Source organism: Phalangium opilio, unplaced genomic scaffold, assembly GCF_054372755.1.
Source record: "Phalangium opilio isolate 3A_F unplaced genomic scaffold, DU_Popi_V2 ptg000093l_1, whole genome shotgun sequence".
Taxonomy (NCBI): Eukaryota; Metazoa; Arthropoda; class Arachnida; order Opiliones; family Phalangiidae; genus Phalangium; species Phalangium opilio.
In genome coordinates, this window is record NW_028324198.1 from 4,621,507 (window position 1) to 4,645,810 (window position 24,304).

At 37.5% G+C, this 24,304-nt stretch overlaps 1 protein-coding gene across 1 annotated transcript; it reads right to left on the reverse strand.

Annotated features, from left to right (window-relative positions):
- Positions 1-19,533: 19,533 nt before the first annotated feature.
- Positions 19,534-22,329, reverse strand: LOC149640700 (uncharacterized). The gene is made up of 2 exons (XM_089850689.1): positions 20,784-22,329; positions 19,534-20,558 (listed from the first exon to the last, which is right to left on the reverse strand). The coding sequence occupies exons 1-2, from the start codon at positions 22,327-22,329 to the stop codon at positions 19,534-19,536; spliced, it is 2,571 nt and encodes an 856-aa protein (XP_089706815.1).
- Positions 22,330-24,304: the final 1,975 nt, after the last annotated feature.

The following is a 24,304-nucleotide window of genomic DNA, read 5'->3' on the forward strand; positions in this document are numbered from 1 at the left end:
GCAACAAAGAATAGAAGCTTGCTTTATCAGATCTATAACCGCTACGGTCTAATTTTGGTCATAATTCATGGTTCTATAATCATGAAGGATTTACATTAGATTATTGGAAATTTCTTTTTAAATTTTTTCGAAATAATTCCGGAACTCTGTTTCTTGGTTGACACGTTAACTTTTTCTAAATATAACACTTTAAATGGAAAGTCAAAAAAGCTATTTTTTTCTCATTCATGTTGTCAAGAAAAAGAAATCTACGAGGTTTCAAGGTCTTTCAAAACGAATGAAAAACAATGGAATTAGGGTTAACAAGTTCAGAGATCAAGCTAGACTTTTCGTCAGTGGAGTTGGAGCACCGATCGCTGGTGACTACGTTATGTTGGACTTTATCAAGGGCCAAAAATATGAACTAGAAAAATTCAACAGAAAAGTATACCTTGGAAAAGAGATTGTTAAACAATCAGTCGGACATGCCCTATTCAAAAAACGGCTACCTTTGATTGTTCGTGAACGAGTGAATTACTTGTGAGTTAAAAAGAAACATGCACAATAGAACCAACCAATAGGGAAGAGTTTGCTCGAAAAATTCCTCAAATGACCTTACTCGATTATACATACTTTTCTGAAGATAATTGTTGCAGTGTAGTCCTGGACGGAACGTGAAAATATGGTCTCGCTGAATTGGTCTCGCCAATTTGGTTGCGGGACTAATTGGTCTCACCGATTTGGTCTTGGGACAATTTGGTCTCGTGATGTTTTGGTCTCGGACTGAGGTTATCACTTGTCTAAAGGATCAGATATTAATTTTTCTTTTTAATTGAAACTTAAATTTATGCTTAAGAAAAAACAACGTTCCATTACCGTTTTCCGTTGAAATAAATTATTTTACTGGTAATCAATTTCAAAAATTTACTTATCTCGGCTTTTCGACCACAATTCCATTCCCCGAAAACATTTTATCATTACATTAATTACTTTTGGGAGATAACGTGTCAAAATAACCTATAAAACATTAAAAAACTGTAATAGCGGTCTGTTTAGCCATGACAACAACCTTTTAAAAGTTTCAAGCACTATATAACCCTTTCGAGACTAACAGGACCTGAGCAAACTATAGCTTAACCTGCTACTAGGACGACCAGGGAGAATTGATGTAAACTGGAGTTGAAATTTCATCATGTGCGACCTCGGCCTTGAAACTCTCCCATAGTCCCAGTGTGTGTAGAACATAATTTTTTCGCTGTTATCTGCCAAAATCAATCTTTCTTGGAAGTTCCGCCTCGTCACTTGAATTTTTCATGATATATTAAGGTTTGAACGAACAAAATTCTAGATTACCATTTTCACTACCATATCCCTCTGCTAACTTGAAGCAAACTTTCCGCTCTTTTTGCTGCTCATTACCGGTGCCATTCCCTTGACTTTCTGTTCGTTATAACTACTATCATGAGTTTATTTAATTCAAACCAAAATATAAAAAAAATGGATTTTTTTCCTTTTGTGCTACTTAAAATTTACAAATGTTGTCCGTGCCATATCAAATAGTCTCTAACCATTGTTAGAAACTAGAGAGAGAAATTGGGCAGTAACACTGATCATGCCCTGAACTATGAGAAAGAACAATACGACGGTTGACTAAAGTACACTTGATATTACATCATTTTGCAAAACCGCGAGTATAAATCTTACTGTCCCTATTGAATTTGGCGCCATTGGTTTTAGAATAATTAAAATGTTCCACTGCGAAGCGTGCCGGTCACGAATGGGGATGTAACGTCTTTAGGAACCTTTTAAAATGCGAAACCATTCACGTACTCTCCCAAAAGTAATTAATGTAATGATAAAATGTTTTCGGGGAATGGAATTGTGGTCGAAAAGCCGAGATAAGTAAATTTTTGAAATTGATTACCAGTAAAATAATTTATTTCAACGGAAAACGGTAATGGAACGTAGTTTTTCTTAAGCATGCCTTTAAGTTTCAATTAAAAAGAAAAATTAATATCTGATCCTTCAGACAAGTGATAACCTCAGTCTTATCGATACTTTTTAGGTCTTGATTCTAATCAAGACATTTTTGATTAATTCAGTTCTTAACCCAACCTGAATCCGGATCTCCTCTATATTTGATGAGGTTTCAAATTGGCGAAATCGCTATCATTGCTGACATAAACTCACTTGAAACTATACAAAATGAAATTAAAGACAATGAAATGAAATTAAATTAAACTCACTTGGAACTATACAAAATGAAATTAAAGACAATGAAATGAAATTAAATTAAACTCACTTGGAACTATGCACAATGAAATTACATACGAAGGAACTCAAGACAGATGCAATTAGACCAGATGTTGGGGTGGACGGTGGGAACTTAGTAGGCCAGGACAGATAGGCCAAAAAAGTTCTTGACCTAGAACATTTGAACATAAAGATGAAAATTGGTACATGTGTTGTTTTTGACACAACAAAAAATATACTAAAAGTCCCCTGCTGTAGAGCGCGAGCTTTCGCCTCCATCTTGGAAAATGGCCGCCGGGAATGCCAGCTTCAATGTATTCCACGTTCTTCTTAAAAAATTATGAAAATTGGTACAAATTATGATTGGAACCACATGAACATCATGGCCAAATTTTACAGCTCTGTGTTCAATAGTTTGGTCGCCATATTGGAAAATGGCCGCCGATAATGCTAGGTACAGTATATTTCACCATGTTGTTGGAAAATTTTGAAAATTGATAGGTATTACAATCAGAGCTGTGTGAACCTCATAGTAAAATACCGAAGCCATTAATCAGATAGTTTGGCCGCCATAATGGAAAATGGCCGACATCAATGTCATATAGATAGAGTATATGGTTCAAAAATTATGAAAATTGGTATTAATTATGTTGAAGACCGTCTAAACATCATAATTGAATATTGAAGACGTGCTACTGATAGTTTGGGCGCCATCGTCGAAAATGACTGCTGGAAATGCTAAATATATTTCAAATATATAAATCTTTTTGAAATTCCTTTTTTTTTGAATAGATGATTTTCATTAACGTAATAAACAACAAAAAATGGATATCTCGAAGTCGAAATTATCGACGCCATCTTTAAAAATGAAAACATGAAAATCATTGCCCTAAATTCTGAAAGAAAGAAAAGTTATTCTAAACTGTTATTCTCAACATGTTGATTAGAGAATATGATTTAATATGGGGTTTATACATTCTACTGTTATTTAAGATTAGAATTTAGACAGATCTCTAGCATTTTATACATATTCATCGTCATCCTGAAGATTTTTCATAATAATTGCATGCCAGAACCCTTGATTAGGTGCTACACCTAGCTGGGGGCCTTATCAGCGCCCCTCCCCATCATATTCCAAATTAAACCTGCGGAACCGCCGTCATGGCACACGGGATCGGCCAGTGAGACCGACAAACGCCACTTGAGCAGGTGACAGAAGCTGGACACCGTCAGCGGCGAACCCAGTCAGGAGGTGGTCGGTGACAGGGAAGGATTAAGGCAGCAGAAGACTCGAGGGAACGGGGGGTTCTCATCAAGCACAACAGTGCCATACGGCCCAAACAAATAGTGTATCCGCGACCCCTAGAGGGTTGCCAATAGCGGAGGCGAGCCATGGCAACACCTGGGCGGGGGCGAAGCGGACCAGCAAAACCTTCACGGAATGGGGCAAGGAACGGTCTGAACGAAGGGCGAACCCAAGGAACTCCCGAACCGTCACACCGAACTCGGGCCGCCTCCGCCACGACAAGTCCTTTGAATTAAAAAGGTTAAGAGAACACTTCATTCATTTACGTGCTGTAATTGGGTGTGGTTATGATAAGGCGTGGTTTAAAGTAATGACAGATAATCAACATCTTACAAATTTGTTGCGCTTTTTTAATGACCATATTGCATCTAGGAAAGCCATAGCTGCTGCCGAAGAGAGATTTCTTTTCGCTTTTTTAGGGTAATAATTGACACGTCACGCTTCATTTATGTAGATATTACACGTATAATGGAACCGTTGCCACATATACTGTCAAGTCCTCATTTGAAATCGCTAAGCTTCATCCAACAACCGACGCCGCAAAACTACATTTTTTCCAAGCGTATCTTCAAGTCCAACAATAGCTAGGAAACGATTTAGTCCCAAACAGTGGGGATTGGTTCGCGATCGCGAAAGTCGAAGACCCATTCACACCATTCTCCTTCCGGCATCAGATGAACTTATTCCACTCATTATTTGTACCTGCAGAATGCAGAACATCTTGTATAAAGAATTGTGAATGTAGACGATCTGCATTAGCTTGCTGGGCAATGTGTGGTCATTTTCAAGGTATTAGCCGTAATAAAAAATCTTCAGGAGGACGAGAAATATGAACGAAGTGTTAAAATGTGTCTTAAATCTAATCCTTAACGACACTAGAATGTTTATACCGCATATAAAATGGTTTTTCCTAACCAAAATCTGAGTAATATGGCAGAATCTAGGATAGTAATATTTCAGCGACCATTTTTGAAGATGGGTCGATAATTTAGACTCAAAAATAGTTATTTTTATGGCGTTTAGTACGTTCATGAAAATCATGTACTCAATAAAAAAATATCTAAAATATTTATATATCGGTAATATATTTGCCATTTCTAGCAGTCATTTTTGAAGATGGCGCCCAAACTATCAGTAGCACGTCTTCAATATTCAAGTATGATGTTAAGACGGTCTTTAACATAATTATTACCAATTTTCATAATTTTTGAAGCATATACTCTACCTAAATGACATTGATGGCGGTCATTTTCCATGGTGGCCAAACTATCTGACTAATGGCTTCAATATTTTACTATGAGGTTCATACAGCTCAGTTTATAATACCTATCAATTTTCATAATTTTCCAACAACATGGTGAAATATACTGTACCTAGCATTTACGGCGGCCATTTTCCAATATGGCGACCAAATTATTAAACACAGAGCTATAAAATTTTGCCAAGATGTTCATGTGGTTCCAATCATAATGTGTACCAATTTTCATAATTTTTGAAGAAGAACGTGGAATACATTGTAGCTGTAATTCCCGGCGGCCATTTTCCAAGATGGCGGCGAAAGCTCGCGCTCTACAGCAAGGGACTTTTTTTTAGTATATTTTTTGTTGGGTCAAAAAAACACATGTACCAATTTTCATCTTTATGTTCAAATGTTCTAGGTCAAGCCCTTTTTCGGCCTATCTGTCCTGGCCTATACCCTTCGGTAGGCGATTGCTAAGTGCTGCCGCGTAGCGCCATTTTATTTGTATGAGAAGTAGCTTCTATTTTGAAGACAGAAGGAACGCCTTTTACAATTTCGTCCAGTACGACCCTACCTAACCGCTGAGGATGCTGGGAGGACTATGGTGCCGTAGGTGAGGGTACACAGGCAACGCTATAGGTATGGGGGTTTTCACTCCATTCCTCTCTCCTTCAAGGTTGGGACTCCAGGCATAGCCAACTCCATCACGCACTCGACAACGCAAAGCAACTCGCGCCAGCGTGGGAAATAAGGCGGTGACACAGGGCAAATGACCAGTTTAAAAATTGCCTGGTCCAGTTCAAAAATTAAATCGGAGGGGGGTCAGTGGTCCACGAGACTTCTAAGAAAGTTGAAGGGTAACCAGACTCCACACATTAAAATTCTAATATTTTAATTATCCACTTCTTTAGTTTAGCAGACGACGTACTCTGGTCAATGGTCACGGACCAGTTTATTTATTGAAGGTCAGGAAAGTCGCTGGCCTAATGTCCAGTTTAAAAAGTGCTTATTTGGTCACGGGCCAGAAACTCACGTAAACGCGACGCGAATGACGAAAACTACGTATTTTCCGACTGAGGAGAGGCGAAATAGCCCGGCCTCCTTTTACGTCCCCCCTTGTATTTTGAAAGTGGGACTGGGACTGGGACTATTGCGCGCGAATACTTAGGCATCTTATACCTTCTCCCTAGTGAACTAGATATCGCTTCTTGGTAAAACTTTATATAACTAAAACCTTGAGTTTATAACATATGTTCCATAACAAGGTTCATACAACTTTTGGAAAACAAATTTCCCTCTGATTTCCAGGCTTTTCCCCATATACTTCCCTGAGTTTACCAGGTTTTCCCGTATATGGAGTATCCTATGGAGCAAATGTTAACAAGGAGGGAAGGGGCAAAGAGGACTAATACATAATCAAAGGATATCCCCGTATCTCTAATATAACCAGAGTTACGAGCTTCCAAAATTTAGTGTAATGTTAATCCTAAGGAGGAGGCAAAGAACCTACAGGCACCCGGAGAAAGTACCTACAAGCACCCAATGAAAGTACCTACAAGCACACGGAGCAAGTACCTACAATTGCCCGAAGCAAGTACCTACAAGCACCCGGGGCAAGTACCTATAGGCACCCGGGGCAAGCACCCAGGAGCACCCGGGGCAAGTACCTACAAGCACCCGGGGCAAGTACCCACAAGTACCTACAAGCACCCACAAGTACCCGGGGCAAGTACCAACAAGCACCCACAAGTACCTACATGCGCCCACAAGTACCTAAAAGCACCCACAAGTACCTACAAGCACCCACAAGTACCTACAAGCACCCACAAGTACCCAAAAGGACCCACAAGTACCTACAAGCACCCACAAGTACCCAAAAGGACCTACAAGTACCCACAAGTACCTACAAACACCCACAAGTACCTACAAGCACCCACAAGTATCTACGGAGATACGTGCATTTTAACTTCAGTTCCATTTAGTAACGAGAATATTGAACTCGAGCACGTCGGAAAAAGAGAGGGAACCGAACCTATGATCCCTCACCGTGATATACGCTAGAGAGAGACCACCCTGGAGAATGACCTACGCTCGTGGCTGCTTTTAGCAGCACAAGGGTTAGAAATGGATTGTCGTTTATTCGCGTGAAGCCGTAGGGTTGCCATTTCTGCACCTCAGAAATACTTTCGCAAAAGGGGGCTGTTTGCAGCACAAAGGTTAAAAATTAATTGGCGTTTATTCGCATGAAGCCATAGGCCTGCCATTTCTGGCGTCAAAATTATCTACTCTCTCGTTCCAAAAATTTGCCCGTTCAAAGGCAGGAAACTCGAACGACCCGTATATATCAGCCAGTCTGTCGACTGGCTTAAATAAAAAACATTTTCTTCGCTAGATTTTATATATTTTTACATAAATATTTCTTTAAGCCTACTTGTACGTCAGATTCGCATGAATGACTATTTTTATTGTCCTTTGATGTTATTACGAGACAATTAATGAGCCTCCGGAAGTAACAAATGCAAATTAGGCTTGGAAAAACGCAAAGAAGAGGATATCGAGGCGAGCAAAAAGCAAATTTCCAGTTTTAATTAATATTGACGGAAATTCGCGGACGCGGAAAAACTAGAGGAGAAAAATAATGGTTCAAAGTAAGCGGTTTTTTTATTTTTGCACACGCCAGATGGCGTTTTCCAAAATTTTGGTCTCTATACGGAACAACTGACAAGGTGAAAGCCACTTGGCAATAAAGTCTTTTTGAGGGTGTACGCTGGGAAGCTTATTACGCGGTATAACGCGGAAATACACTCGGGATTACTTTTTACAGTTTTTATTTCAATATTAGAACGGATTGTAGGCATATCGCCCGAATATACGGCATTAAAACTTCCAAAGAGGTTATACCGGGAGAATACGCCAGTGGCTGATCCCTCGGACGACGTTCGCTTTTCGAGCGATTTTCGCCTAGGTGCCTCGCTATCACGGCGATTCGATATTATGTACGTAGGTAACCTCGTAATTTAAGCTTAAGATGATACTGAGAATAAACTAAGGGGAGATTGCAGCTGTGAAGAAGACCGTGAGCTATTAGGGGCGCCTCAGCTTCACCGGGAGACGGGAGTCTTATATTAATGTACGCGGGAAGCTGATATTTTCACGACGGCAATGCTCTAAGCCTTTGCTTAACTGAATCTTCTACTTTGATTTAAATATTAATTTTTCATGCTAAGTATAATTTTTGTGATCTAAGTGAGACCATTTTTGTTCATAAAATATTGTTTTACTAATAGCTGTAGTGTTGTTTATTTACTACTTGAAGTTCCGATATAATTTTATAAACAGATTAGCATCATTAGCCGAGCCGATATTGTAAATTAACGGATGTCGATATCAAAGCTTAATCAATATTTTTAACTCAATGAATCTAAAATAATAATATAATCCCTAATATTTAAGAAATATTCAGGTAGTATTTATAAAATATTAATTAAAAGACGCAGTAATTGTCTCGATTAGTAAAATCAATTGTCGGTAAGTGTACTCATACAAATGGCCATTTGATTAAAGTTCCTTTATAAAAACTAGTTCAAATAAAACGAAAATTATATATTTCTCCTTTAAAATCAAAAAACGTTGAAATTTCTATTTTAGAGTTAAAAATTAAGAATTTAGCAAAGAAGCTGGAAATTTTTGTGTCAGAAAATAATAAATTTTATCTTCTTTTAAATTTAACATGATATATTAAAATTAAAGAATAGATTGACATCTTTTCCAGTAGATAATTGTTTGATATTGATATTTTAGTTTCATTGATTTTAATTAAATTGTTACTGACATCGGTTTATTTACGATATTGGCCAATTGATCATCACTAATAGTTTATATAATTTCAATTAAACGGTTCAAAACCTTCAGGATAAGTTCAGTTTTATAATGAGTAAAATTCTAATTTATAGTTCTTATTTTAAATTTATTTGTCGTAAATAATTAATTTGTCGTAGATAATTAGTTTATCGTAGATAATTAATTTAGTACCTTGGTGTAATTTATGTTGAATTAAAAATACAGCAAAGAAAGAGGAAGTGACGTACATATGGTATGTTTGGCGGGGGATTCAAATGTCGATTTGGATTTGGTTTGGAAAAATAAGAGAATACGGTTTTAAGTACCCACTCCATATGGACCCAACCCTATTGTTTAGATTTAGATTTCGGTTTCTAATCATTTAAATTTTTAGAGAATAGTGTCCCTAGATACTTTTGAAGTGTTTTGCTTATTTCCGCTCTCGCGAATTTTTTGGAGGCTGAAAGTATTTGACTTATTTTCGCCCCTTTACAACCTTGTCTTGCTGTGAGTTATCTGGGTTCATACAAACCTGTAAAAATCAGGGAAATAAATAGTTTGCAAGTACCCACAAGAACCCACAAGTACCTACAGGCACGCACAAGTACCCACAAGCACCTACAAGTACCCACAAGCACCTACAAGTACCCACAAGCACCTACAAGTACCCACAAGCACCTACAAGTACCCACAAGCACCCTAAAGCACCTACAAGTACCCACAAGCACCTACAAGTATCCACAAGCACCCACAAGCACCTACAAGCACCTACAAGCACCTACAAGAACCCGGGCAAAGCACCTACAAGAGCTCAAACGCCATGTTTTTCTTCCTTAATATCCCTCTAACGGCGTGAATCACAATATAAAAAATTAGGGCTAAAATGCGTGTCTCTAACAGTGGTAAAACGCCGTAATTCCAATACCCAAAACAACGTAAGTCAAAGTATGTGTTAATAATGATAAAAATCAATACTTAAACTTAATTTATCTTAATGAAACTAAGAGAAGGCACATCTATGGACTGTTATCTTTCATTTAAGATGGTTCCCAATCGTAACGAATGAATATTTTTCTTTATACACTATCCCAATTAAGGTAATTTTTCAAACAAATCCCATGTTATCTCTATGGAACAATGTAGTATTTTTCACCAAATGTCTGATTCATTTTATGGATTCTAAAACCACCCTTAACAACTTTTTTCTTTATAGAATTAAATTTTAACCACATAATTAGGGCCCAAAGTTTAGTTCACTTGCAAAATTTCAAAGCAGCAAACACAATACGAAAAAAGTTACGGCCAATCAAAGAACCCTCCTTTAGCATTAGAGGCAGTATCAAGTCTTATCTAAGAGAGCGACCGCTCTCCTAGAATAAAAACCGTTTGAAAACTTAACAAAACATATTCCTTAATTGAAAAAGTTTTCAAAGTTTTAAAAATTAACGTGTTGTATAGCTCTCAAAAGATCACGATCGATCTACAGATCACTTCGACACTAATAACTACATCACAATGAAAAGGCCTATGTTATTTTCCGCTTCGCTGATATCCGAGTATTTGGATCTTCTAAAAGCAAATATTAGTTGATAGTAAAACCTAGTATCCTTTAAAGTGTACTCCATCTCCATTTGATCTTGGGTAACGGTTACCTGGCATACATTACCGGAGACGTTTAGTGTTTTCAAAAACGTAATAAAAATCATTCTCTGGATAGAATATTTAGGAAAATCCCAAAGCGGCTAGGAAATTAAAATTTATTACGCAATTAAATTTTAAATGTACAAATTCATTCAGATAAGAGGATTATATTGAATATGGTATCATAAAGACCACAACTAAAGTCAGGAGCGAATCGGAAGACACGGAATCTCATTGCGAAATTTGTTCAACCTCAAAAACTCCAATGCGCAAATCGACTATTTCGACATAAGAATTCACGACTGAAAAGTTTTCAGATATTGATATCTTACCTTATCAGAGAGACTGTATACGCTTACGTTATAGACGTCTTCTTCCATATGTTAAGCAAATATAAGCCCCTTGACCAACAGCAAATTTATGCTCCGATTTAGAGTCACAAAATGATCGAATCTACAGCGTGTCCTCACCACGAGAAGTCAAAACGAGTTTTACCGCCGGAATCGACCGAAGAGTCCAATTAAAAGTGCTCATTTTGGTGTTGTCATTATCCTTAATAGTGTTTCGACACCAGTTAGTTAAAACGTTCATTTCTAGTCACGAAAACAGAGTTGGATTAAGAGTGCCAGACGAGGAGCTCTTAACTCTCAGATTCCCGCATTACCTATTAGCGCGTTATATTTCTAGCGCTGTCAAGAGTAATCTTTAAAGATTAGGCGTAATCATTATTGTAAAAAAACGAGGGTGCAGACCTGTTCGCTGATTACGCCTAGTGGCTGGCCCCTCGACGCCAAGTTGGAATAATTACTTTTTGAAATGATGGCATACGCGACAAGCAATCACAGAGTGTTATTAAAGTCATTTTAGAGTCCACTTTGTTTTGCACGCACATTTGCGAAATCGAAACTCGACAGTGTTACGACGCCATGAAGTTAAAATGTTCATTTCTAAAGGCCCGTTTTCAATCAAGATTATCATGAACAAAATATAAGCCTTTGCGTCAAATGTAATGTTCAGTCGAAAGCGGAAACGCAAATTGTAGATGGTTTTCGAACAAGTTTCAAATTCAACTTTTCGTCTTCTCAGGCTTTAAACCTTCGAGAGTTTGATATTTGTTTCTCATTTTCTTTAAATTTTAGCGGCTAAAAGTAAGAGCAATTGCGTTAATACGCCTTCTATAGTCAATTTTATTCATTTGATGATTGTTCGAAAACGGCCCGAGTTGCGGATATGGATATCCCTTTTGTCTTAGGAAGCGCGACAAAAGTTCGAATAATAAAAAACGAAAGCCAAATTCTTGGAAAACGTTTATTGAAAATGGCCCTTAATTTAAAGTCAGGAATAATATCTCATTTTACAGGCGAATAGTTGCAACAGTGGCTTCGGTAATGATGGTTCAATATTATAAAAATAGCTATCATGCCGGTAACATGGATTAACTAAGGCTAGGGATTGTACACTAACCGTGTTTCCCCATGCATTTCTATCGCCAACTACATGTTCCGAATTATTCCTTGATTCCCCTCTTCATTCCCCCAATTTATTGGACCAAAATGGATGTAGATATAACGCCATCTCTTTGCAAAAAAATCGTTTTTGCGGATTTTAAAGATGGCGATGCCCAATTTAGGCGGGATTTTAATTTTGACGTCATAGGACACGTGACATTTGGTCCAATTTTCTTATAATTTCCTGTTAGGGATTTTAGCTGCTGTTAGGGGGCATTTGGAACATGCATACTCTATTTTTTAGGGGGAACGTTAATCTATGCTCAAGGTAAATTTTAAGTGGCTTGGATTTTTGAATAGTAAAATCTAAGTCACAAATTTATCAAACTAGGGAAATAAAAATATTAAATGCATATCTTAAGTGAAGTCTTTTAAGGACACGCTTTTAAATTTTTTTCCTCTCCGAGTGACGATGACGTCACGGAGAGTTATTACACTGGGCATGTCTGTGTGTGTGTCGCTCTGTCTGTCACCGTGTTCGCAGTTGGCAAATTGGTGCAAACTAGTTTGTTCGCAATATCCGGATCGCGTTCGCAGTTCGCAGAAAGCAATATTGGTTTCTACTCAATCCGAAATTGTAATGTTAATCTCTATGGAGGTTAATCATTACGAGGTGGATAAATTTTTTGCGAGCTCGACCCGAGATTTCGCGACCAAGGGGGTACACTTTTTTATCAACCTAACTTTACAGCACTAGCAAAGACTGAAAAGTATAGTATCTCATTTCTCGTAGTGTAAAGTTCTTACACCCGATCAGTTTCCTAGTATGGAAGATTTATACAAAGAGAGCACATTATCTGGAACTCTGGAAGCGGAATACGTGCTTCAGTATTTATGGAGGTGTTTAGCAGGAAAGTTTGACATCGTAGGACCATACTTCAAACTGGCTAAACCAGCATCATGTGCTTTTATTTTGGACTCCCTATTCAAAGTAATTTGGGCATTCCAAACTGTTGGGTTGGAAACCACTGCCCTGGTTTGCGATGGTGGCAGTAGCTCTAAAGAGTACTTTGGAAATGGATAAGAATTTTTCTCACACTGAAAAAGAAGACGGCACTTTTGACTTTACCATTAAGCCTAGCTTCCCCATCCTTATTTTGAGAATCGCTACCTTCACTGGATTATTTGTCCCACCCATCAGCTCAAAATCATGATAAACGCCTTGCATCACTCTCAAGATTATGGAACTAAAGATTTTAAAATCATGGGAGACGTTACATTTGGGTGGAAACAAATTATCAACATGTATGAATGGGAGGTGGATAGAAGAAATAATTTTGAACTTGCTCAAGTTAAGGGTTTAAATCTAGCTTAGTAGAAAGGGATTCGTGAACGAAACTGAATGTTACTCCGGCGTTTATTATGCTATATCTGAAAGTTATAGGCGAACTTTTTAACTACGCAAATCCCATGACAGAAGCCGCTCCACTTGATAAAGATAATGTAATGGCATGCCATGACTATTTATACGCGTGTCATCAGATGTTTGAGAAGGGTTCGCTATCGCATGAAAAAGCCGACTCCCTCAATTCTAATCCAATAAAATTCATGCTTAAAGGCTTCGCGTTTTTTGAGAGTTGGGCAACTGAAAGAGTTTTATGTGAAGAGAAACTTACAAGTTCCTCTGGGTTTTTGGCTTGGCAAACTTGGGAGCTCTTGCGACTAACGATATTTGGTTTCTGCAATCTTATAGAGGATTTTACATCTCGTTACCCTGATAAATGGATATTCCCCGTACGAATAAATGGCTCAGCGGTTGAAACGGTTTTTAGTCAGATAAAATATGCAACTGGGGGAAAAACTACAAGCCTAAATTACAGCCATGGTAAAAGAGCTCTACAAACAAGCAAATTTGTCATGACAGCCCAGAATGCCGAATCTTCTTATAGAAAGGTTGAATTAAATGTTGTATAGGCCTAAATATAAATAAAAAACACATTCCAAATAATGTACGTATGAAATGAAAGTTTATAATAATTTGGTAGCACAAGACCATGCATTGAAATTAATTTTAATATCACAAATGCTGAGGTAATATTTCTAAGTACTACTGGTCTGCAGGGTTTCCTACAACAATTTTTTGTTATTTCTCAAGGTAAGTTTTGTACTGTTTCTTAAAATAATTTTTTGCGCAACTTTTCTACTTTGTTTAGTTCTTTCTTTGACTGCGACCTTGTTGCGGGCGTAACATTAGAAACTTTTTTAATGAGATCCTTTTTGAATCACGCTTTCTGACTTCCTTTCTTTTTGACTTGAGGATTCTTACCACTTCCATTACTTTCACCCTTTTTGACTAGAGGCTTGTTATCACTTTTATTTATCACAATTTTGGATTTATTTTTTAGGACAGCCAATTTTTTGGCATCACTTTGGTTTCTATCCATATTTGGCTTAACTTTTTGGACAGCAGATCTTTTGGCTGGTAATTTTGGTCCCTTTTTGGTTTTAATACTATTTCTATAAAGGTAGCATCTTAAATTTTGTCCACCTAATCCTCTTTTCCCCATTTTATCATTTCGTGCTTGTATTTTCCCACGAACCAAGTCTCCAAGCTTGGCATGCGAAATTTTCCTCGTCCAAATTTTTCTAAATTCTTCTAAATCTTCAAATAAAAAATTGCGTTCTTGAATTTCATTTATCTTCAACATTTGGGAGTGAAATTCGTCTTTAAGATCGTGATTTTCTATTACCAGCTTTATTGTTTCTTGTTAAACAATTAAAAAATATATAAGTATAACTGCCTATGCAAATTGAAAATTAACATACTTAATACAAATGATGGGTTTATGCCTGGCCCAGCTTGAAACTTCTTCCATCCTGCTACAATAATATCACTAATCTTTGAAACGTAATCGAAAAGAGTGATGTGTGGTTGTGGTATTAGTAATCCACCTTCATTGATATGAATCAGGGCTGGTGGCAGATCTTTGGGAAACTGATCCATGTTACGCAGGGAGAGACTGATTTTGTACGATATATGAGCTTTATCTATTTGGATTTGAGTTAGAGGTTTCAATCCTTTTCTAATTTTTTGGTAGATTTGCATGTTGGCCTTATTCAGCTTCCAGATTTCTCCTAGGCAACCTCCACCCAGTCGATTAATCGAGTACAATCGGTCACTATTAATTGGGCGCATGTGTCTCTCACGTAATGTGTTTTCCAACTGCTGTAGTGGATTCTGGTCTGATAAAATGTTACTTAAATCTACAAGTCTCTTGATTCGAGCATGACCATCCATGATTTTGTCACTGATCCAGCGTATAATTAGAATTAGATCAATCTTTTCACACACTGTGCCAAAGGCTTCGCAAGATGTGTCATTCATCAATTTAGTTAGGAACTTATTCCATGAATAGATTAGTTTTGCTTGGGCACCTGAATTGAACCTGTGTTCGTCTATTAGTGATGAGTATTTTTTGAACAGTTTACCGATTAAAATATCCAAAGTTCCATTCCGATCCATAATTTCTAGGGCTTCTCGGCGATTACTTAATTCATCAGTAACAAAAAGGTCATCCTGATAGTCATTTAAAGTCGAACGCACCGAAAATTCATCCTTTTCTAGTTTATCTTTTTCATTCATACTGAAGATATTAAATAATAAAAGTTGATTTAACCGATGCTGTGAATTTTAACAGCGTAAGTTCGTAACTGCGTAAGTTCAAATTGGCCTCAGGCCTCGGCATGGGCGAAGGAGATAAACATTTAAATATTCAGCCAATGAGAGAGCATTTCTAGAATGACGTCATCGGCTTTCACCAAATCCAGAGGAACTATTTTTGAAGGCGCGAGAATACTATTTCTTTCGTGTTCCTGTGAAAAAGACGGGCGTGTTGCCGTAACGTTTCTATCCGCGCTTGGAGGGAAAATTTTTGGGGCGCTGTAAATCTCATGAGTTGCCTAAATTCCCAAGATACCCACTTTTTCTACGAAGTCCTTTGGACTTTTGATAAAACTGTTGATCTGAGAAAATATCACCCAGGAGATAGGCTTACTCGGGAATTTTTAGGCTATTCCAAAGACCGGTAAACGTTGAATTAGTTTTCAGCTTACTCGCGTTTAAGATAAATGTTGAATATTTTTTGGCAGAATAAACGTTACGTATATTACCAGCGATGATATATATAAGACGGTAAGACTCAAATTCGGAATAGAACTGTTCCTAAAATAATCATTTTCTTTTATTCTGTTTTAGGATGGAGATGTTTATACTGTTCCGACAATTTTAAGCTCTCGGAATTTAGCTCGTGTGTTAAAGAGTAATCGAACTTTAAGCAACCCAATTTGGCGTCAAGAATATAACATGTTATCTTATTTCCAAGAAGCCGAGTACCAAATATCATTAAGTGCTATCTTTGAAGTCTTTCTTCCGAAGGTGCGTACACATTTCATATTTAGAAGACACCTTCTTATACCAAAAGCAATGTCTTACGAAGGTGTGGACCATTATCCTTCTCTTTCTCTTCTTGTTCAATTTCTTGACGATTGCCAACCGATTAGTGCCGAGTCTAGGCAGGTTTCTTGTCGGGGTTTCCGACAACTTGGAGAATAGATACGAAACTGCCAAGAAGATTATTTTGGCCACCTATTTCGTCGGCTCTTTCATTTTGATGGAAGTCTTCAAAGCCCACTTGTCTACAAAACTGACGGTGGACATTGATCGGAACATAAATATCTTCGATGATATCTTTAAATACCCCAACATGCGCATTGTTTTTCAGAAGAGCAAATCCTTCCTGGATTATATGCGGGTATAATGTAATGGGTTTAATCTAGGGGTGACTAGAGCTCGGCATTTTCGATCAATTATCCACTTTATTTTATCTTTATCCATACCCGAAAATTATCCACAGAACTTAAATGTTAAATCGTATTATAATCCACAAATTTGTTTATAAATAATCGGTTATCCACCAATTTGTGGATAATTGATCGAAAATGCCGAGCTCTAGGGGTGACGTTAGATAGGGAATAGTCACACATAGTCAAGTATGCCAATGTTCAAATTATGTTATAATCAGTGAAGATTGACCCTTGGTCTCGTCGATTATTGTTTTCTCTAGTTATGGTCTTAAGGTATTCTAAATTTAAGTATTTAAATCTGCGGGATCGTCCATAAATTAGGTCATTTTTTGATCCTTTGTCACCACGGATCACGCTTAGTCATGTTTTCTCAGACCCTTCTTTTAAAAACTACGTCAAACTGCTTTAAACCTCCCAACCAGGGTTGTTGATTTTTTGGACTTTTTCAAAAAAAAATAAAAAAAATCGATTTTTTTGATTTAAATCGGATTTCTTTTTATTTTAATTGATTTATTTGATTTTATTGAACTACTAGATAGTAAATTACCAACATGAAAACTTTTGAGTCAAAATTAACCAAAAACAAAATAATCATGACATTAAAGCAGCTATTGGATATTGGAGTACTGGGTAAAACTTAAACTGAAATATAACAACGCTATGATTGTTTTTAATTATAGGTCTTTTCTAGTTAAGTTTCTTCTCGAGTATCTTAACCTATTTCTTAGAATCTTAGAAAACATTTTTAAAAAATAAAAATATATTCTTGATTTTACTCAAATGATTTTTTTACAAAAATCGCTTGATTTAAATCAAACTGATTTTAATCAAACAACCCTGAAAGAGAGCACACAAATTAGACACTCGAGCAGTAAGAATGTGTAGTCTTCACTAATGATAAACGTTTCGTCGTCGGACACGATGGCCAGGTAATTTTTAAGAGGATGGATGTGCACCAATTTATGCCTATCCACTCGAGCACTCGAAAGGCTTAATGTGGTTTAGTAGGGTAAAAATCTTAAAACGGAAGTTAAAGAATGCCATTTTTTACAACTCAAATAATAGAATTTATATGTTGCCTTTCATAATTTCTCTATTAGGTGATGAAATGATCTTCAAAAAGCTGCGATATCAAATTATGAATGGTTTTAGCATTTTTCAAATATTATAATTTTATTAAGCGCAATTATTGCTATTTTAGAGGAAACCTTTTCGTATATTTCTATGTAAATATTGTAATAATATTGTAAAATATAATGTTTACCAAAAGTTCTACCGCTAAAAATGTTAAAAATCAATTTCTATTTATGTAAAAAGGCGGATCTCAGTCTGTTTTTCCTTCCAAGGGTTTATATCCTACTGGGTACCATAGGAGCATGGATAAAGAATTCGCGTGAGGAAATTTGTTTTCACGCTATAGGATAGGCAACTCCCCTATTTCTGACGACAGCTTATTCTGTATTATCTGATTCAGCTTGGGTTGTCAGCACGCGCAAGGCTGGGTCTCTATGTAACGTAGCTTTGTGCGTGATGACAAGAGACGAAGAAAATAATGATTCTCTGGATATAAAATATCCGCGAGTTTTAGCTCAAATGTATGGGCGGAAATTCTAGTAGGCTTCGAAAAAAGTTGAAGTGCCTCGACTGCCGAGTGTCGACTTCATAGTCGAGCCAGTGACTTTTAAAATTTCAAGTAATACTAATTTAGAATATTAGAGTTAGTATTATAAATATTTATTACGTTTCTAAATCTTTTGGGAATCTCAAGAAATAATTTTCGCTTATTTAATAGCACAACGTTCCTTGATAATGTTTGAAGGACCCACCAATTGATTACAAACGACTATGCACGTATTTGAAACTAAAGCCTACAGGTCCGTGCATTTGAGGTAAAAATCTCGCGGATATTTATAATCTTTTTTTTCTTCGTCTCTTGTCAGCACGCACAAAGCTACATAACATAGAGACCTAGCTTTACGCGTGCTAACAACCGAAGCTGAAAAAAGAGTATATACAGAATAAGCTGCTGTCGGAGATAGAGGAGTTGCCTATCCTATAGCGTGAAAACAAATTTCCTCGCGCGCATTCTTTATCCAAAACAGAAGGTTGAAATTTGGCAAAGAGTTTCCTGAGACCCCGTGAATGGTATGAGTAATTCTAAAACTCCCACAAGTGTTCTTTCAGTGGTTGAACTTATTTTTTCCCTTGAAATGAATGAAAGTCAACGAATTAATTAGAAATAGTCCAACGCCTGATCTATTGCACTACCGGATTGCTGAAGTGTTTCGGATTATATTGATATTGTATTTTTTCTATGATGGGGATAATTATCGGGGGATTTTTCACTTTTCTCGGATAGGGTTAACAACCGAGGATTTTGTCTGGGGATGGGGGATTTTGTACAATTTCAGTAATGGGAGATTATGCCTGGGGTTCTTTGTCTTGGAAGTGTTTAGTCCGTATACCCATGTGAATCGATAAAACCTAAAAGGTATTTTTCAGTTCTTATATGTAAATCGAGATATTGAACAGGCTTTGAACACACTCCTGCTGTTTATACGTCAATCAATCGTATATCGCGGTTTTTGCATAAGTAAATAAACTGTCGTAAGTATACCAATACAGAAATTAGTACTGGATAGAGCTCGGCATTTTCGATCAAAGAGAGTAGAGCGCCAGTATACGGTAATTCAAGATGGCGGCCACTCAAGGGGGAGGAGTCGGGTTTTTTCGATCTCCTCTCTTTACCTGTCAATATTTGATTGATCGATTATATAGGCTTATAACAAAAGATGGTTTTGTAGGAATAAAGACCATAATATAAAGTAAAAAAATAATGGCAATTTTTATTTTAATTACTAATCACAATTAATAATAAAAAAAAAGTCTGCAGACAAAAAAAAGCCCCAATTAATTAAATGCTTAAAAACTATACAATTATATACAACTTTACAAATTTAAATTTACTTAAGATACCCGTAAGGGGTCGTGGTGTAGTCTGGGAAAACTCTGACTTTATCGACAACGGCTTGATATGTTTTCGTTTGATCAATTGTAATTAAAGTATGATTAGGTAATCGTCGAATTTGAGGCCCAATGGGTACTTGTACAGAGTTCATTTCTGGTTGCCCCTGGTTGTTAACCCCTAAGAGTTTCTTCATAATATCAAAGTTTACATGGTTTTCTGTTGATGAATTTAAATAAAAACCTTTAACTTTAATTATGTTAGTGATTTTTTCTGTTGCAGGATTGTATATGTTCATAGAGTAATTCTTTGCTCCTGCGCTTCCAAACTCACAAATATAGGCGTCTTTCCCGTATGGCTCTAACTCATTCTTTAGCTCACCAAGATAATCTCCTGTGGGGAGTATAGGGGCTCCATCTGGCGAGAGGTAGATCAGACTGTCCGTATCCATATAAAAACATAGGTCTCCCACCATCTCGAGATGTTTTAAAAGGTGAAGGCGTGCCATAGTCGTAGTATAACACGCTATAACTACATTTGTATGCTTGTGAGCTATCTCGTTTTCTGCAATATCTTCCGATTTGACGAGAATAGTATTGTCATTTAATGTCAAAAGCGATTTGACCTCTTTGTCGGGGTTAAGCAGTAGCTCGTATAGGGTCTTTGTGTCTTTTATTATATCTGTTGAGACGTGCCTGGTGTTTTGTCCGAACTTCCCCCAAAAAGAGTTAAGCATAAGCTTACTCAGGCATCTCAACCCCTCATTCTTTTCAATTTTATCGATGTCTAAATCGATCCCCTCGACTTCTTTGTAATTTTTGACATAGTTTTCTTTATCCTCTTGGGTGACGCATTCGGCAGGGAAGCCGCTAGCCAGAGTTTTATACTCAAGGAAAGCGTTTACGTAGTCTTTAAAAAGCCCGCCTTGTTTGGTCTTGGGATCGTATTGGGTTATTTTGTATGACCAGGCTTCGTACATGTGTGTTATTTTGTATCCTCGTTCTACGGCGTATCTTAGTTCATCTGTTACCCAGGTACCCCGTAGTTCTCTTTGATCAGGTGTGTGGGTGCAATCCTCCTGAAATTGTGTCTTACAACAGGTGTAGCATAGGGGGAATGTTAACTTCCCATTTATTCGAGCAGGCAGAACCGGATGTACTAGATTTTGGGCCGGAAGTACGTCACATTTGAGAAGTCCGTCAAAAGAGAAGATGTCGGGGAAATTATCTAAAATAATTTGAGGATGACCAATAGGAATTTTTCCCGTTTTGTTGACGAAAGGGTACAAGCTAGTGAAATCCACGTAGTGCATTTTCTCTGTCCCCGTTGTTTTATGGTAGAGCTTGTTAGCGCAGCAACGTCCACCGAAGAAAGCGTCGCGAGGGTTTAACCTTTTGGACGTTTTAATGCGAATATCACTCCGTTTTAAAAAGTCATTAATTTCGGGGTTATTTGTTTTGTCTTGTTGCCACTCACATTCCCATTTGACGTTTACTTTATATTCTAGTGACTCTAGTTTACTAATTTTCTTCTCAGTTTTTGTGTATCTTGTGTTTAACGTTTCAGTAGGGTCCCCATGTAAGATCTGGTTTCTATTGATGGGAAAGTGTATTTTACATCCATGATAATAGCAGCCCATGTATTCAAACACTTCTTTGTTGATCGGGGAATAGCCATCTACCTTCATGGTCTGTATTTTAACTTCCTTACCCCTAAAAGAGGATTGAATGGGGATATTTCTGTCATGCGAAGTCCATTCAAGCCATTCGATGGCGCCTAAAGATTGGTTCTCACCAAGTCTGTAGTAGTTTGAGGGAATGATACTAATGGTATTCGATTTAAGATAATTTTTCCTGAAAACGTAAGAACAAACGCCAGGGAGAGTAACTGAGCCGCAATTAAAAGGATCTACATTGGTGACTTTGAGGAGAAGAGACCGAAAGGTTATACACCCTAGAAAGAGAAGTAGAGTGTCGTTCTCGCAATAATAATTCAGCTCGTTTAAGAAGTTAAACCCTTTCTCTTTACTGCCTTCGGCATTGTGCCATTTCATAAAGGTGTCCAAGTTTTTCCTGGTGAAGTACTGGCAACCATAGGCTTCTGTAGGTGGTAGAGTGTTCTCCAAGACGTAGTTAGTCTCCTCCTGTCTGTCAATATCGAACTCGTGATCAACTACGTTGAAAAGGAAATGAGGAAAGTACCCCTTGGCGGCATTAGGGAGACCAAAAGTGGCGGGGAATTTAGATAAGGCCACAGGAATAAAATTGTAGGAGTCTAGGAACAGTAGATTAGAAAGTTTCATTTCTAAAATGCGTGTGCCGTTAATTTTCAGAGTTTCGGGGACAAATTTCTCGTCACGATTGATTATTTCTCTAATCAGTAATTGATTGTCATAGTTGCTGCCAAAATGGGATAGCACGATAACTTTCTTCACGTCAAATAAACTGACCAAATAATCCATGAATAGAGCTATGGGTCTACCGGTTGTGAATCGTTGTTTTCGGGGCCCAAATTGGTTGCATTTAAGACAATTAAAATCTAGGGATTTTTCGTCTATACAGTCCTCACAGACTGAGATACTGACGCATAAAATAGGTTGATGTTCGTACGCCCCCAGCTTCTCTTGACATACTTTCGTCTGTATACATTCTACATCAAAGAAAACGTACATGTGTTCAGGTATATTACGACGAGGTTTTTTCGAAGGGATAAGAGCGGGGTTTTTATCCTTAATCACTTGAATGTAGCACAAGTGATCACTAGGTTGATGCTTTCCTAGTAGTACGTTTTCCATAATCAATTATTTTAAAGCAACTCTTACAATGGCAAAGGCGTTCACAAAGAGGTTTTTTGTTGTTTTCTGCAATCAAGTGACTGGTATAACAGTCGTCGCCCCAGAATTTTCGCAAACATGACCCGCATGTTTTTTCACGGCCATGACAAATAGTGGGACGCATACATTTAAAACAAAAGTCGTTGCATTTGTGGGACTGAATATGCCAGTAAGGGGTAAGACATTTCTCGCAAAAGTGATCATGACTAAATAAGGGTTTTAAATTCGTAATTACATTGTAGTGATTACTCTCATTAAGAAGAAAGAGACAGGGTCTTGTATCGCTGGGTTCATTCTCTCCTAAAATTAAAATGGGTACCCTATTTTCAAATTTATAGACAAAGATAGAATAAGCCGATAAATAAATTTTAAATTTCTGAAATGAGTCGGGGGTACCGCATTCGTCTAGGGTGACTCCTGCCTTGCGGCATAGGTCTAAAGCGGCTGTTTTTTGCATTTTGTTGTGGGGACCTATTCTGGATATGGATTCGTAATGAGCTTTTAACTCTTTGTTGTTTTTGTTGTTCATGTAGTCACGATGAGAAATAGCTACACAAAGACTTCGGGCCAGGCATAGATTATCGGTACTCGTAATCCGACGTATTCCTCGTCTATCCTTGGAGAAAATACTGAATGGTTTAAGTTGACGACGGTTAGATCGACCGTATCCTTCAGGGATTCTCACTATATGGAATATTATTTTCACAGGTCCTTGAAAAAAATGTTCAATTTCATCGTCATAAAGTAGTTCGGCTAGTTGATCAAAGACGATGGAGGGGTCTACTTGGTCTAATCTTTTAAATGATAGTTCTATTTCAGACCTGCAATTTATACCTAAGCTTCTCAACGTTATTTGAACATAATCCGTTGCTCTGTACTCGCTTAATACGTGATCCGTAATAGTACATATACTATCTACAGGGTCATCAGTGATATTTAGAACTAATTCTCTACCATACATATTAAACTGTTCATAGAATTTTTCGCTTTGTTCTAAAATCTCGCAACATGGGACATCCTCAATAGGCGAAGGGGGGCAGCCGCCACCCCATTGGTCGTACGCATTGGCGTCTTCCGAATCCACAAGAGAGTCCTGTTCGCTGGGTAGGTAGTCGGAGAAGTTTAGAGAAAGGTACTCAAAAGGGTCGTTTTGTTGACATTCCTGAGCCAAGAATGCCGCCATCTCTATATCGTATTGTGGATTGTTGAAATCGGCAATTAATGTTTCTTCTACATGGATATTGGGTAGTAATTCATTCCGGCGTCTTTCGATGCGTTCGGCATAAGAAATATTTAGAGGTCTAGGAATTAAGTTATTTAGGTGGTCCAATTCGTCTATTGTATGGCAGTCTTCCGGTGTTCTAGGGACGGTTCTCATGTACGTGATAATATCCAGGAAAGTTTCGATTATATTTAAACCTCCGTTCGTAATAAAGCTGGGTAAAGTTGAAGGTACATTAGCAGGGTCGATGTGTAAATAGGCACATAGGAAAAAATAAAACTTGTATAGTGAAGTTAGGGGCCAAGGCCTATTTACAGCTAATTCATCTAAATTCCAGCGAAGTGATTCAGGATCCATCTTGATGTTACGAGATCTAAAGTTCGAATGCGATATTCTGTTGTTCTCTCTCGTTATTTTATACTAAATTTCTCTAGGCTTATTAGTAGGGGTGGGGATAAAGGGGGTGGGTGGATGGTTACTTAAGCTTTTATTGACCAAAAAGTGGGAAGAATTAGGTACGTTGACCATCCGGACGTGTTTAAACACGTCTACTATTGTTTGTCAATCAACAATAGGTGACATAAGATTGACATTCGAGTGATTTTAAGAGGTGGCAGATGGTAACAAAAGGATGAGTCGTCAATAGATTTGGTAATTCAACAAAAGGATTGTAACAAAAGAGATGATGCGTCATTCCATTAGCGGGGGTTTTTA